The 17,131-nt window shown below is 41.1% G+C and overlaps 1 protein-coding gene across 1 annotated transcript in view; it reads right to left on the minus strand.

Annotated features, from left to right (window-relative positions):
- The window catches only part of CMPK1 (cytidine/uridine monophosphate kinase 1), a 33,597-nt gene extending 20,287 nt beyond the window's left edge, over positions 1-13,310 (minus strand). The window contains exon 1 of the mRNA XM_039219780.1: positions 13,044-13,310. Coding sequence (XP_039075711.1) covers positions 13,044-13,214 — 171 coding nt within the window. The 5' untranslated portion in view covers positions 13,215-13,310. The remainder of the gene's footprint in view (positions 1-13,043) is intronic.
- Between the last annotated feature and the right edge of the window lie 3,821 nt (positions 13,311-17,131).

Raw genomic sequence — 17,131 nt, forward strand, 5'->3', positions numbered from 1 at the left:
AGCAGAATCTGATCTCCAAATACAGAGAATAAACTGATGATTGCCAGAGGGAAGGAGGATGGGCAAGATAAGTGAAGGGAAGTAGGAGATGCAGGCTTCCAGTTATAGAAGGAATAAGTTATGAGAATAAAAAATAAAGCACAGGGAACACAGTCAAGGATATTGTAATAGCACCGGATAGTGACAGATGGTGGCTATACCTGTGGTGAGCATAGCATAACCTGGAGATGCTGAATCACTATGTTGGACACCTGAAACTAATATAACATTGTGCGCCAACAATCAATCAATCAAATCAATAAAAGTCAGTCTAAGAACACACTTTTTTAGCTTATTTATTGTAAGACAGAGAGAGAGGGCACATGTGCACAGGCAGGACAGGGGCAGTCAGAGAGAGAGACAATCCCAAGCAAGCTCTGCACTATCAGTGCTCAAACTCAAGAACCATGAGATAGGACAAGAGCCGAAATCAAGAGTTGTACACTTAACTGACTGAGCCGCCCAAGCACCCCTAAGAATACACATTTTTTATGGCATAGCCATCAAATCCTAGCCAAGCTGGGAATTTGATGCTGGCCACAGATACCTGTATCCATTTTATAATATAGAGCAGTATATAAAGGACCCCTTTCTTGATCAGAGACTAACTTCTTCAGAGAAGGGAAACAGTAGTAAGCCTATGGGAAATTTTATGGCAAATTTTCTTTCCTGCCATCACTATACAACAGGAAGAATGCTGGAAACCATTCTGCAAAATGGGCAACTTCTCTCACTCATCCCACTAGTCTGACTTAACTTGGACACAATCATGCCTAGAATCAGTCAAGGAAGTAATTAGAATCTGTTATCCTCACTCTTCTTTTCCATCCATCACTATCCCTTCTCTCCTTCACCCCCTACTCTCAGTCCCAGATACAAGACATACACTTAACTAGTTATGCTCTTTTTTAATTTTGAACTTACTTATCAATCTTTTGATCTTTACACCATAGGCAGTAGAAAGCATACTGTATGTTCTAATGTGCAGGGTAGTAAGGCCTCATCAAAATTAAGAACTACTGTGCTTCCAAAGATACTACCAAGAAAAAGAAAAGACAACCCCACAGGATGGGAGAAAATATTTGCAAATCAGTTATCTGGATAAGGGACTTGTATCTAAAATACATAAGTAACTTTATAACTAAATAATAAAAAGATGGGGCACCTGGGTGGCTCAGTCAGTTGAGCACCCGACTCTTGATTTTGGCACAGGCTGTGAGCCCAGGGCTATGGTATCAAGCCCCACGATGAGCATGGAGCCAGTTTAAGATTCTCTCTCCCTCTCTCTGCCCCTACCCCTGCCTTGCATGCATACTCTCTCTCCCTCTCAAAATAATAAAATAAACTTTTGGGGCACCTAGATGGCTCAGTTGGTTTAGTGTCTGACTCGTGATTTCAGCTCAGGTCATGATCCCGGGGTCGTGGGATTGAGCCCCGGGTCAGGCTCAATGCTGGGTGTGGAGGCTGCTTGGGATTCATTTTCTCTCTGTGCCTCTCTCCTGTACTCGTGCTCTCATTCTCTCATTCTAAAAAAAAAAAAAAAAAATCAATAAATAAACTTTAAAAAGATTAAATAAAAATGGGTCAAGGACTTGAATAGACATTTCTCCAAAAATATACAAATGACCACAAAGTCCGTGAAAGATGCCCATGCTAGTCATTAGGGAAATGCAGATCAAAACCACAATGAGATACCACTTCACACTACTAGAATAGTTATAATTACACAAACAGAAAATGATCAAGTGTTGGTGGGGGTATAAAGAAACTAGAAGCCTCACACATTGCTGACGGGAATATAAAATGGTACAGCCACTGGGGAAAAGTTTGGCAGTTCCTCAACAAGTTAAACAGAATTATCATATGACCCAGCAATTACACTCTAACTATATACCCAAAATAACTAAAAACAGAGACTCCAACAGTTGTTTGTACGCCAATGTTCACTGCAGCATTATTTACAAGGGCCAAAAGGCGGAAGCAGCCCTTGTCCCACAATAGCTAAATGGATAAATAAAATATGATATATACATACTACATTAGTCAGCCATAAAAAGGAATAAAGTTCTGGCACATGCTAATATGGATGAACCTTGAAAACATTATGCTAAGTGAAATAAGCCAGACACAAAATGACAAATACTATGATTCCACTTGTATGAAGAACCTAAAATAGGCAAATTCGTAAAGAGAGAAAGTAGATTAGAGGTTACCAGGGACTGGGAAAAACGAGGAATGGGGAATATCACTAAATGGTACAGTTTCTAGTTCGTGTATCAAAAAAAGTTTTAGAAAAGTGGTGATGGCTGCACAACACTGAATGCAATTAATGCCACTCAATTATATACTTAACAATGGTTAAAATGAGAAATCTCAGTTATATTTTACCACAGTTAAAAAAATTAACAATGTAATTACCAAAGCCATTGGATTATACACTTCAAATGGGTGAATTGTTTGGTATGTAAATTATATCTTAATGAAGTTATTTTTTAAAAATATAGAATTTCTGAAAAATCACAAACAAAATTTCCAAAACAGGGAATTAATTATGTAATGTATCTAATCTACACAGTATGATATACTTATATAGGTTATATGGTAAAGGTATTCATTAAGATGGAAATATGTTTGTGATATGGCAAGTAAAAAGCAGGTTTCCAGATAGCATGAGCCTACTTAAAAACAAAAAACAAAAACAAACAAACAAACAATGTCTGAAAGATATATGCCCTAAAATATTGACTGATGGTAGTTCTCTGGATGGTTAGATCACTGGTAATTTTATACTCTTCTTTTTATGTACCTGTATTTTCTAAATTTTGTATAATGTGTCTGTACAACTTGCATAATAAAAAGTATCCAGAAAAAAAAGGTAACCAAAATAAAGTGTGCACATCCTTAATAATAGGACGGTTAAAGTATATACACAGTATTAGCTTATAATACTTAACCCATCATTAGGACATTCGCTCCATTTGGCACCTAATATTCTATTTTGAATATAAATAGCATTTATACTATAAACTTCCTTACATCTACATGTCCTTTCTAGGATTTTTAAATGTAAGCTAACTCTAAATATTTTCTCTAAAGTATAAAGACCGTTCATATTCAATAGACTCTAAAATACCATGCCCGATTTCCTAAATTCTATAAACTGATTAGTGTAATCATTACTATAACATATAATTATATTATGGTAAACAATGAGAATATAATGCTTCCCCAAACTATTACCCAAATTTTTCTTTGATCTCTTTCCTATACATTTTTTAAGTAAATAAACTTATACATTAAGTGTCATGTGCTGTGCTAAACATTGTAGAAGCATCATTTCATTTCATCTTTATAACAACCCAGTGAAGTTGGCATTATCATCACTTTACAAATGAAGATACAGAATCAGAAAAGTTAGGGAATGTAGCTGTAGGTGTTAGACTGAGATTTAAACTAACATCTGACCTCAAAGTCTACATTCTTTCTAATACTACATTAGAGTGTAAGAAAGTCCTAATATCCCATTTCTTACATATTTTTAATTTTAAAAAATACATACACAATTCTATTTCAGAAAGCTATTCTTTTTCCCAACTTTACAAATTCTTTGTTACCAGTCTGAAGCTCATAAACATGAAATCCAGTGGGAATTTATTAAATACAATTCCTTGGTGCTCATATTCATAAGGCACAGAACAGCAAAGATATACCTATTCATTGTGACTGGATAATTTGCCTCTGACTGTGACTATACTGGATTACATGCTAACACTGAAGTCTCAGGATACAGATTTAAGGTTGGCAAAACCACCTACTTCTACACTCCTCCTTTCACAAAAGGGAAAACTGAGGTAAACAGACTTGCCAGTTAGTGGAGAGGAAACCGGTACTTGAACCCAGGTCTCCTGACTATAATCCACAGTGGGCATCTGAGGCAATTCCTAGGCAAGAGACATGGAGACAGTCATTTGCTTTGAAGATACTTACAGCCTTTAAAAAACAGAATCTGCTGGCAGAAATTAAAAAGGACAAAGTTGATGTACTTTATAATTTTGTTGTCTCCTAGCACGGAGATGAGATCAGAACTTCATCCACACCAAACAGCCAGGCATAGCTGACCTACCATCCAGCCAGATTCTAACTGCCTTTCCTTCATTTGCTTCACTCTTGTCTTTATGATCCCACTACCACTCTGACACCATTGCCATTTCCACTTTCCATTTGCCTAACCCAATAATCACTAAGTAAGTGCCACATACAATTTTCCACTATTTAAAAACCTAGTCATTAAGTCAGTTCCCAATCAAATAAGCAAAACATCTGGGTTGTCTCTCTACTCCCTGTAGACACCAAGAAAATATTAATTCATGTTATTATCTACCTAAACAGTATATAATTATTAAGGTAAATCTTGTAGGGAAAACTAATGGCACACACCAATGACAAACACAGCTGAGAAGTTCCAAACAGAAAGTGGGTGGTGAAGCAGTATTTTGTGTAGCCCCAAGTTAAGCATATTTGTTTGTTGATATAAGATATGTCCTAATGATGAATAAAACCAACTTGTGGGTCTTCTGGAGAAGGCTGATGGAAACCAGGCATGGAACATGATTCACGGGACCCAGTCCCTCAAAGAGAAAATTTCTGACAATGGTAGGTAACAACTGGTGCTTTTTCCTTTACCAAAGTAATGTTTTGTTAGATTTACCAGGCAGCATAAAAATGTCAGCAAACAGTATGTCCAATCACACCTGTTCTCTATTAAATTCTAAGTGCTCTTATCACATGTTTAGTCTGTAAAAATGTTCTTGATTTGCCAGGTTAAAGCAATAGAAGTATCAGAGTAAATACATTTTCATAGGCAACTGAGCTAAAAGTATTAGCTTTAGGGTTAACAAGAGTCAGTGTGATCGGGCCAACATGACACAAAGAATAAGACAGTTATCCCCCATCTTTACTCTTTCTCTCTTACCTGATCTAAAAGTCCCACTACTAGAGCAACTTCTCTGAAATTCTCTGAAATTCATTCAGGATAACTGTTGAAATACTATACTCCCATGTGACTTTGGGAGGTCTTCTGTAACTAAAATCCTCTCCCTGTTGGTGTCTTAACTGGAATGTGGTGTTTAGAATAACCCATTATTGTTACTGAAACTTCAACCCAAAGGGTACATACACATCAAGCAGATTTCAAAGAGAGTAAGGATAAGGGAAAGAACTGATACTGAAGAGGAGCTTTGAGCTAAGACTTAGGTAGAGGCATCTAATTTTCATGGGGTGGACTATATACATACATTCAGAGACCCCCTCTGCATAGAAAACCCATGTTGGATGTATATATATATAGATATATATACATCCAACTACATGGGTATATATGGATATATATGTGTGTGTGTGGATATGTATTCTTTTATTTTTAAGATATTATTTTTAAGTAATCTCTCTACCCAACACATGGCTCAAATTCACAACCTCGAGATCAAGAGCCACATGCTCCACCTACTGAGACAATCAAGCATCCCAAAGGGAACATTTTTTATAACTTTTTTTTTATTTTCTTAAATAATCTCTACACCCAACGTGGGGCTCAAACTCACGACCTCAAGGTCAAGAGTAGAGTTGCGTGCTCTACCAACTGAGCCAGCCAGGCACCCCTTATGTGTGTGTATTCTTTTTTTAATGTTTATTTATTTTTGAGAGAGAGACAGAGAAAGAGCATGACCAGAAGAGGGGCAGAGAGAGAGAGGCAGACACAGAATCCATAGCAGGCTCCAGGATCTGAGCTGTCAATACAGAGCCAGTGCAGGCTCTGCCGGGCTCGAACTCACAAAGCGTGAGATCGTCATCTGAGCTCAAGTTGGACGCTTTAGCTGAATGAGCCACCCAGGCACCCCAACACTTTGATATTTATTCATATACTTTCAATTAAATTTTACTTCACTCTAAATGACTAAGGATGCCTCCCAAAATGTAGCTACTTACACTGCTCAAGCCATTTGCTTCACTATTTACGGATAAGCACAGAATAGGCAAAGAGGAAGGGCTACTAACATACATGAAGTAATAATACATATTAGGCAGTCTGCCAGACATTACATAGGTTCTTTGGGTTAATCTTCACAATCACCCGGAAAAGTAGATTAACATCCCAAATTTTTAGTGGAAGAAATTAAAATGCCAAAAATTTAAGTAACTCACCAAGGGGCAGGAACCCAGGTCTGAATGGCTTCAAAATCTACTTAAATGTTCACTGAGAATCAATTTATGCCCTATGTTGTGCTGGACACTAAAAATTTGAGAGTAAATCAGCAAGTCAGGGTTCTCACCCTTATGGAGTTTAATGGTCTAATAGGGGAGTCTGTGGGGTCCCTGGACCCAATTCCAACTTGAGGAGTAGGTTTCCTTATACAACAAACAATTCTTGAACACCAGCAGAGTGTTCTCAAGTCTCAGTTCCGACACTATCTACCCAGAGATATCGTCATCTTTGGACACCAGTGGCAAGTCTGGTATTGCCTGTACTTCTGCCCAACTGGCTATAAATTAGAGGGCCCTACCACCCCCTCTTTGGGTTTGATTAATTTGCCAGAACGGCTCACAAAACTCAGAGAAACGCTTTACCTACTAGATCACCAGTTCACTGTACAGAGGATGCAACTCAAGAACAGCTGGCTGGATGAGGCACAAGAGCAGAGAGCTTCCCTGCCCTCTTCAGGTGAGTGTCTCCCCCTGAATCTCCACGTGCTCACCAACCCAGAAGCTCTCTAAACCCAGGCGGCGGGTTTTTTGGAAGCTTCAATACATATGGATTAAATCATTGGCGATTGGCGAATGATTAAGCATCCAGGCCCACTCCTCTCCCTGAAGGTGAGCGGGAGGGCCAAGATTGAAAGTTCCAACCCTCAGATTACTTGGTTGGTTTTCCTGGCAACCAGCTCCAGTCCTTAAGTGAGGTCCAAAAGTCACCTCATTGACATAAAAGAAACATTTTTGTAATGCTCAACATTTAGGAAATCCCAAGGGTTTCTGCGAGCTGTGAGTCAGGAACTATGGACAAAGACCACAAGTTGTTAGAAAATACCTGAGTATTATTCAGATCTAATTACTAAGTTAGTTTTGAAAAAATTACTGAGACACTACACTAAAGGCACCATGAACTGGACATTTGGGAATCTCTATATAAGCTAAGATCTGAAGGATAAGCAGGCATTTCAAACACCATGCACGGGGAGTAAAAGACCAGGTCCCCACCCTTGAAAAAATTACAATACAGTTAAGAAGCCAAAACTATAAGATAAACAGTTTTAAAACAATTTAGTGTTAAACTTTAAGATCTGCACAAGTTTTTCACATCCTTTCCATAAAAATCTATTAGTGTGTGTCTATCTCCACTAAATTGAGGCCCCTAGAACCCTGTATCCCTATACACAGACACAGCACACTGTCTACATTCAGAAAGTGTTTTCTGGGTCATTCTCATATAGGTTTATTCTCCTTAGGCTTTTCTCAAAACTGAAACCTCAAATTACCCTATTCAAGGGTAACATGGCTTTAAGCATTCTCTACTACCCCACATCTCCCAGCTGTTTCTTTCCTTCGGTCCTTCAAAACTGAGTTCAGACCTATCACCTCCCCTGGGAAGACTTCCCTGATCCACTGGACTGAAACTGAAATGTCCGTTATCTAAATGGTGTATTTAGTATATTTCTATCATTGGACTTCCCACTCTATTCTGTAGTAGTCATCAATTAATTTCCTTGCCTCCACATTAACTGTAAACTTTCCTCAACAGCGATATCTATACGTTATTCATTTCAGCAACAATTAGAGGGTCTACCCCTCTCAAAAAAAACTGTTTTTGGAATGAATGACAAGGGAAATTTTTCAAATTATGCCTTTTCTTCTTTATGGACATCTTGAAAAAAAATAAGGAATTTACTTAGAAAAACTTTAGAAAGAGGATTACAAATCTGCAAAAATTAAATTGATAACTATCCAGTGCTAATAAAGAATCATATACTGCTAATGGAGTTGTAATTATGTTTTTGAAAATAACTCTGATAATTAATTAGCAATTAAGATTTAAAACGAATATATCCTCTGACTCAACAATCCTACTTTTAGGGACTTAACTTACAAAAATAATAGTATCCACTGCAATGTTATACTTACAAGGAAGTTTGTTTTTGCTGTTGTTTTGCTGGTTTTTTTTTTTTTTTAACAAGGAACTTTTCTGAAGTACTGGTTTACTGTTTGCAATAGTAAAACAATTCCTAGAGACTCTCCTGAATGTCCATCAGTAGGGGAATGGTACAACTATGCTATGGAACAAGCATTTTACGGAATATTCCACAGCTACTAATAAGAATGAGTTAAATCTAGATGTAAAGACCTGAAAGGGTATCCATGATACATTAAGCAGAAAACAGAAAAATCCCATGGAGAGGTAAAAAACAATATTGGCATTTTTATTTTTAAGACTATTGAGAAAGAGATGGGGAAGCAGTTAATACTAGACAGCTAATATGAGTGACATCAGAATTAGAGATTTAACTCTTCCCATCCAAGTATTACTTTTATAATTGAAAACCGAAGGGTAAAAAAAAAGGAAGTTTTAAAAAGTAATGATAAAAAAAAAGTAATGATAGTAATATCTCAATATATTCTCCCCTCCTCCAAGTTCTTAAACTGAAAAAAATTCTAAATTACAACCACCTTTAATAAAAAGGTGGTACTTCAGAAGAGTCAAGAATACTGTGGACTATGTCTTTCATAGATAATTTAAACTTTCTTTAAAAAAAAAAAACTCCTTACTCTACCCTGTCCCACCAAAAGGGAGAGAAAGGCCTATTCTTAAACAAGCTTAATGTCCAGTGGATCATCCTGTCATCGTTCTTCTATGAGCGGTAATCTTCTTTGGAGATTTGGAATCAGGAGCTTGGATATTTTAGAATACTCAGCAGATTTTCACAAACATACCATTTAGTCACTGAAAGTAAGTAGAAGTGTTACATAAGAAATAGCTGTACGACAGATCTCATTCAAGCACTTCTGTCCTGAAATTAGGAGAGCTAACTGCTACTTGGTCGCCCCCTACAGACCAAATTTTTAAAACTTTTTACATCTTAAGGGCAAATCAGTGTCCTCTAAAACTGATTCAAAAAACATTCTCCCCACCCCCAAATACTTATTAAGCCCTTACTATGTGCCAAGCACAATGTTCAGCACTGGAAACACAGAGATAAACAAAATCAACTTTCTGATTTCTACATGTTTAAATTTAATACCATCCCCAAATTTCTAAGTACAGTAAGTAGGAGGACCATACAAAGTATGAGTTACTCATACAGGTCTGGAGAAAGTTATGACACAGAAAATGGTAAGAATTCTTTTAGGGTACTAGAGAAAGCAATTTGGCATGGAGAGAAGCTTTAGCATAATTTGTTTATGTAAGCAAAATGTCCACTATCTTTAAAAGAGAGGTTTAAATATCCCTTTTCCAGCTAACACATGCAAAATTGTGGTTATTTTGAAAGATAAATTTAGGTTATAGCATCATAATTTTTCTTGGGCCAAAACAATATAAATAAAGCTTAATTTTAAAAATTAAAAAATCACAAGTATCCCTGAGAGGACTGCATGATTTAGAAAACGGATAATTTTCAAAAACAAATAGAGTACAAGAGGACGCAGATTTAGAAATAATGAATTAGTCAGAAAATAAAACAGGGCCGCCTGGGTGACTCAGTCAGTTAAGTGTCAGCTCAAAACAGAGCCTGCTTGGGATTCTTCTCTCTCTCCCTGCCCCTCCCCTGCTCACATATGCTCTCTCTCTCTCAAAACTGAGTAAATAAACTTAAATGATAGATAGATAGATAGATAGATAGATAGATAGATAGATAGATAGAAAGAAAGAAAGAAAGAAAGAAAGAAAGAAAGGAAGAAAAAACTGAGGAAGACCAATACAAATAAATGAGCAAAGTCAACCCCTAAATCTCCCTCAAATCATTCCTTCTCAGTTCAGAACTTTCAGATGATACTGTATCAGACTTGCCTTCTCTTCCCTCAAGGTCTGGGAGCGTACGTAGCAGAGATAGAATTCACCGGAAGGAAGGAAGGAAAGAAGAAAGGAAGAGGAGGAAAGGAGGGAGAAAAGAAAGAGATAGGTAATAAATAAATTATATATACATACATATACACCAGCTTCCCTCCAGTCACACCCTGATCACTTACTGCAATGCCCCAGGACACTGGAGGGCCAGATATTCTGATTCTGCAGCCAGACCTGAAAAGGTAGTTCTGGCAGCCTGAGTTGGAAATCAGCCTAATTACCCACCCCCTCAAGTTGTATTTCAGCCACATTTCAGATACCCTATGAGCTAAATTAGCATTGGCATCACAGATGGAGAATTTAACCCTGACTTATATAATTTTTCCTTACAGAAAAACTTAGTCCCCAAAATTACAGTTGTTTAGGATTCAGTTCATGTTGCTTTTTAAATAAAATATTGAGTCGAAATACAAAAGACAAAGAGGAGGAAAAAAACAAAACCCTCTGCCTCAATTGCTCATCAGACATTCCACTGTTTAAGTTAGTCAGCTAGGAGATAGCAATTGCTAAATTATATACTATTTGGAATTTGTAGAAATCAGCTTAATTGTTTGCAGCAATTGGGATCAAGGGCAACTATTTTCATGCAAGAAGATGACAGTTTAAAACAATTTAAGCTCATATAATTGCCAAAATATTAAAGAATAATATATTATGAAATATTTAATCATGGAAATCTTATAGTTGATAATAGGTTTAAAATATGATCAACTTACTGAACAGAGTAAAGAATACTAGTTACAGAATGTGTAAATTATTTTTAACGGAGTGGAGTAATTCAACTATTATTAGTTTGGACGTGGATATTTAAAGCCATGTTATGATTCAGAAACAAAATATTTAAATGCATTCAGACATAGCAGCCATAAACCAATTTTTAAAGTAATACGACTTCAAAGTGAAAATAACCAATCTCATAAATTACAAACGGGAAGTCAAAATCAAGAAAATAGTTATTTGCATCTATGTGTGCCAGATATTTTACCTCATTTAATATTTGCAAATACCATACGAGATATGTATTATTCCTCCCTCTTCACTGAGGAAGGCCAGCCAAAAGTAACAACTTCTCTGAAACTAAAGGCAGAGTAGGGCATCTGGCTGGCTCAGTGGGTACAGCAGGTAGAACATGCAAGTCCTGATCTTTCCGTTGTGAGAGTTCGAGTCCCACGATGGGTGTAGAGATTACTTAAAAATGGAAGGAAGGAAGGGAGGGAGGGAGGGAGGAAAGAAAGAAACAGTAAATGGCAGAGTTAGGATTTGAAACTGTATCTGTTTTGTTCTGAAGTCTTCTCCTTCCTCTACCAAACTATATGCATGTTAAGAGTCATTTCATATATTTAAGCAAACAAACAAACCCTGAAATCATCCAACTGCCACAAGTCTTTAAAAGTTAAAAGAACCAACAAAAATGGGGGGGGGGGGGAGGCGGGGGGCGGGGCTCCTACGTGGCTCAGTCAGTAACGCATGGGACTCTATTTCAGTTCAGGTCATGATTTCATGATTTGTGAGATCAAACCTGCCTGAGGCTCTGAGCTCTCAAAATAAATTGACATCTTTTTAAAAAGGAGAAAAATATTTACTTTTTTGGTTGAATTAGTTAATGATCAATAATTATAAAGACAGCTGTAAAACACATAGTGAAGTAGATGTTACCATTCGACCTTCTCTGGATGTTCTTTAGAGAATAAAATATAGGACAGGAGTGCACTGCATGAACACAGGAGAGGAGTGAACGCCCAAAGCTAATATAAGCCATATCCTGGAAGAGAGGAGGGAATTATTTTACAAGTTCTGGGCCAAAACTTTTGTGGTCACCGAGTTTCACAGGGATGGTTCAGATGTTTTAGAGCACCACTGTCGCCTGTTGTTTCTATATACCCTGTTTTTCTTCACTCCCAACTTTATTCCCCAGGTTCTCCAATAAGCCTTACTCCTCAAACAGCGTCACGGCAGCTAACCACGTTATCTATTCGCAAATTAACAGAACTGAACTGGTAACCTTAACATGCCGTGAAGCACAACAAAAGAAGGAACACCATTTTAGAGTTGGGAGTTATTTTATATTGAGTTTTAATGTGGGTGCACAGCCTCTTATGGTGTAGAGCGCAAACTGAGACTCAGAGAGAGGAAGTGACCTGGCCGTGGACAAAGCGTGAATTGGCAGTGGGACCAGAGGTTGAAGCTTGAATTCAGACTCGGTTCCTTGGCTTTTCGGGGCACACGAATCTGGGCTGAGCCTCAGAGCTGGTACTGTCATTGACAGTAAGTGCTCCCGGCAGATCACCGACTACCCTAGGCAACACCCTGTCCCCCGGGGTTCCTTTCCAGGGTTAAGACCACAGTTAGGTTAACTGAGGTGTTGGCGTTTCTAGAGGGCTTGCGGGAAGAGGCCAAGTGAACAAACCGGTCTCCCCTCCACACAGCTGCGAGCGCACACCGCCTGTAACCTAAATCCATACTCCTGCCGCCTTCACCCACCCCATAACCAGTGACACACTGACCTCGGCGCGCCGGAGGTCCCCGAAGGCTGATCCTCTTGGATTCCCCCCACCCCCAGCCCACTCTTGAGACGAAATCGGTTCCCAAAATGTTAAGGAGAGAGGGGTACGGGAACAAAGCGACCCCAAGCGGTCCCCCTCCCTGCTGGGCACCCCCTTCCCGAGGCAGGGGGACGTGGACTACGAGTCCCGATAGGCCGCGCGCCTCAGGACCCTCGTCCACTGCCACGCGGGCGACGCGATGGTCGCCGGGACTCGTAGTCCGCTGAGTCCGCAGCTGCGGGGAGGGGGGGGAGGCAGGGAGGGGGCGCGGACCGCCCGGCGCTGCGGGACACGCCGACCCCGCGTTCGGTCAAGCCCAGGGAGCGCGCTAGCTGCCCGGGCCTCACCTCGACGATGCGGGCGCACTGGGTCCCTTTGCCGGCCCCGGGACCGCCGAGGACGAACACGACCAGCGGTTTCATGAGGCGGTGAGGGCAGAGGAAAAGCGGCCGGCAGGTCAGCAGCGGGAATCTAAGGCCCAGGACGTGCAGCAGCCTGCGGCCGCAGCGACTCAGCATTCACCGCGTCTCGGCCGGTCGCTGAGAGAGCTGACAGCGGCCCGGCCTGCGGTGGCGCGGGGCGGGGCGGGGGGGAAGGGGGCGGGCCGAGTCGGCGCCCGCCGCGGCCCGGCCGCCGTGGCTGCCGAGGCGTCCTTTGGCGCGGCCGGAAGGGGCGGGGCCTCTGCTGCGCGCTCGGCGGCTGCGCTTTGGCGCCGCCCGTGCGGGCCCGCGCCCCTGCTCGTCCCCGCCCCTCTGCTGGCTCATCCATCCCTCCCTCCGCTGGCCGCTCGGCCAGTGCGCAGGTCCCCGTCGCTTGTCTTCTGTGGCAGGCCTCTGCTGGGATGTGCGACGCGACACACGAAGAGAGAAAACCTATTGTCCGTTCGCGAGAAGTTTAAATTGTAGCGGGAAGGCAGCCGACCTGAACAAGCCAAGAGAATAGATAGTTGACAGAAAAGAAGGGAGGAAAACATAGCGATACAGGCTTTCAAGGAAAACGGAAGAATAACAAGGGATGGATGTAATTTGGTAGAGGTAGTCAGAGAAAGCCTCTGAACAGGTGACATTTAAGCCAAGACATAAGGGCACACGGAAAAGCAAAAGCAGATAAAGACTGGGATAGGTCCCACAAGAAGAAAAGCATGTGCAAAAACCCCTAAAATGGCTTGTGTTGGAAAAAGCAGAGAGAACAGAGCTATAGAAATGAGGCACAGAATGTAAAGTGGGAGAGTTAGACCCAAGCAGGTCGTTCAGACCCTTTGGTTTCGTAAAGGAATTGAGATTATATTTTGACTGCAGTGGAAGCCCTTTAACTGTAACTGCAGTTCTCGCCTGCCTGCCTGCATAAAAGAAACATCGTAAGGGAGAAGAAAAAGAGTCCAGGGAATGAACCACATGTGGCTCTTTAATTATATTAAAGACAAATAAAAATTAAGGTTTTCAATCAACACTTAACATTTCAAGTGCTCAATGGTCACATGAGGTAATGGCAATTATATTGGACACTGCACATTCAGAACAAGGTTCTAGGGATGCCTGGGTGACTCGGTCAGTTAAATGTCTGACTCTTGATTTCAGCTCAGGTCATAATCTCACAGTTGTTGAGTTGTAGCCCTTCATTGGGCTCTGTGCTGACAGTGTGGAGCCTGTTTGGGATTCTCTCCCTGACTCTGTCTCTGCCCCTCCTCTGCTTGCTTGCTTGCTTGCTTGCTCTCTCGCTCTCTCTTTCTCAAAAGTAAATATATAAGGGGCATGTGGGTGCCTCTTTCAGTTGAGTGTCCAACTTCAGCTCAGGTCATACTCTTGCATTTTGTGAGTTCAAGCCCCACACCAGACTCACTGCTGTCACCCTGTCAATGCAAAGCTGGCTTTGGATCCTTTGTCGCCTCTCTCTCTGTCCCTCCCCCCTTTCAAAAAACGAATAAAACATTTATTTTTTTTTAATTTTCGGTTTTTGTTAATGTTTTATTTGTTTCTAGGAGAGAGAGAGAGAGAGAGACAGCATGAGCAGAGAAGGGTCAGAGAGAGAGGGAGTGACAGACTCTGAAACAAGCTCCAGGCTCTGAGCTGGCAGTCAGCACAGAGCCCGACGCAGGGCTCGAACCCATGAACCGTGAGATCATGACCTAAGAGAAAGTCGGACGCTTAACCAACTAAGCCACCCAGGCACCCCAAAACATTTAAATAAATAAGTAAACAAATAGGGACACCTGGGTGGTTCAGTCGGTTAAGTTTCCGACTTCAACTCAGGTCATGGTTCATGAGTTCAGGGCTCTGTGTGGACAGCTCCAGGCTCCAGGCTCTGAGCTGTCAGCACAGAGCCCAGTATGGGGCTCAAACCCACAAGCTGTGAGATCATGACCTGAGCTGGTCAGATGCTTAACCAACTGAGCCACCCAGCCACCTGGGTTTATTTATTTATTTAGAGAGAGAAAGACAGACAGACAGACAGACAAGGGAGGGAGAATCCCAAGCAGGCTCCTCACTGTTAGTGTGCATTAACAGTGCAGAGCCTGACACGGGGCTCAAAACCCCCAAACTGTGAGATCATGACCTGAGCAGAAACTAAGAGTCAGGCACTCAACTGACAGCCACCTAGGTGCCCCAAAATCATGGATTTTAAATTATTGAAGGTGTTTGTTCAGATGCAAGCAGAGAGAAGACAGATTCTTGAGGTCATCCAGGGTTGGATTTTTGCCAAGCAATTACAACAGAGGGAGAGAGAGCCAAGATGGTACTTGCAAAAGAATGTGGTGATGCATATGGAATCAAAACCATTTAGAAAGCAAATTACGGCATATTAGGGCTGCTAGTGGGGACGTGGAGGGGAGCAAGGAAGGGCGCCAAGGCATTAGAAGCACTGATGTTGAAGAATGGCTGCAGTGGGGTACCTGAGCAAGTGAACTGGCAATACAGATGCTGGTGGTCTGAGTGGGATATTTGGAATTGATCAAGTTGATACTTGGAATGCAAGTTGTAAGTTTCTGATGATGTTGAGATCCAGGATGAGCCCAAACCGGGTGAGACCGTGAGAATGGAAGGCTAAGGCAGAAGGCATGCCCTGTGGTTAGAACTGAGCGGCCAAAGTGTTAGATTTGCCATCCAAGAAGAATTCAGCATTACTAATTAGCATTAGAGTAAACAGAAACTACAAAAGAGGAACTAAGTTGTTGAAGACAGAGTGACCAGAGAGTTACTAAATGATAGCAAACAGGAGGGAAAGAGGGTGATAGCCTCTATCTGGATACCCCCAGCCTCTTTCCCTCTACTGCTCCTTTCCTCTTCCCTCACCCAGTATTTCCAGCCTTCTCCCCATCTCATTCTACCTTCTCTCCCTCCTCTCTCACTTTTTTGTTTAACTTATTCCCATCTCTTCTCTCCTTTTCCCATTTCTAACTTCCTACCATTCTCCCCATCTAGTTCTGTTTCTCTGTCTTCCGCACCCTGTTATTTTTCTTTTCCTCTCTGACTCCTTCTCTCTCAGTTCCCACTTCCTTCCTTTCCAGAATTTCTACCTTTTCCTTACCACCATGAAAGAGGGAATGGAATATCTCAGATTATCACAACTAGAGAAATCTTATGATTACTAACTTACTCATATTCCTTCACAATGTTCCTTTTTTTGCTTGTTCATTGAGCCCCCTCCCGCCCCCCCCCGGGGAGTTAAAGCTAGGACATAAGTCAGCTGAAAATAAGAACAGTTGGTCATAACACTGAGAGTAGGAGTACAAAAAGGGCCATACAGAAGCAAATGTGCCTTCTTTTCCTTGGTGCATGGTCTCTTTTTTTTTTTTAATTTTTTATAGTTTATTTTTGAGACAGAGAGAGACAGAACATGAGCTCGGGAGGGGGCAGAGAGAGAGGGAGACAGAATCTGAAACAGGCTCCAGGTTCTGAGCTGCCAGCACAACCCGACGCGGGGCTCGAACCGACGAACCGCGAAATCATGACCTGAGCCGAAGTCGGACACTTAACCGACTGAGCCACCCAGGTGCCCCCTTGGTGCATGGTCTCTTAACTGTCTTTTCTGTATCTCTTCTGGCAATTATCATTGAAACATGTTCAAAATATGGGGTCTGTGGGAAAGAGAATTAGGGAGCTATTCACAAGCTTTTAGTGAAGGCATTAGGCCATAGACAAAATAGTAGCCTTTCTTGATTCCAAGAGAGAGTCCACCAGAATAAGGAATCCACACAGGAGTTTGGGTCCAGAATTTCATTGTATACCTATATGTAGCAAGATGTAGTGTCGTTTCTCTCTAAGTCTCCCTGGAGAACTATGACCACCGTAGATTGAGTACTTATTGTCTGTACCTTGCCCAGTTCCTTATGCCAACCATGCAAGGCAACTAAAGAAAGTACTGCTGTGGAAACAAGTAAAATAGTGAAACCCATATGCCCATCTCTGCCAAGGTTTTTCAGGGAATTCTTTTCAGG

The sequence above is a fragment of the Hyaena hyaena genome, unplaced genomic scaffold, assembly GCF_003009895.1.
Source record: "Hyaena hyaena isolate Hyena2069 unplaced genomic scaffold, ASM300989v1 scaffold_831, whole genome shotgun sequence".
NCBI lineage: Eukaryota > Metazoa > Chordata > Mammalia > Carnivora > Hyaenidae > Hyaena > Hyaena hyaena.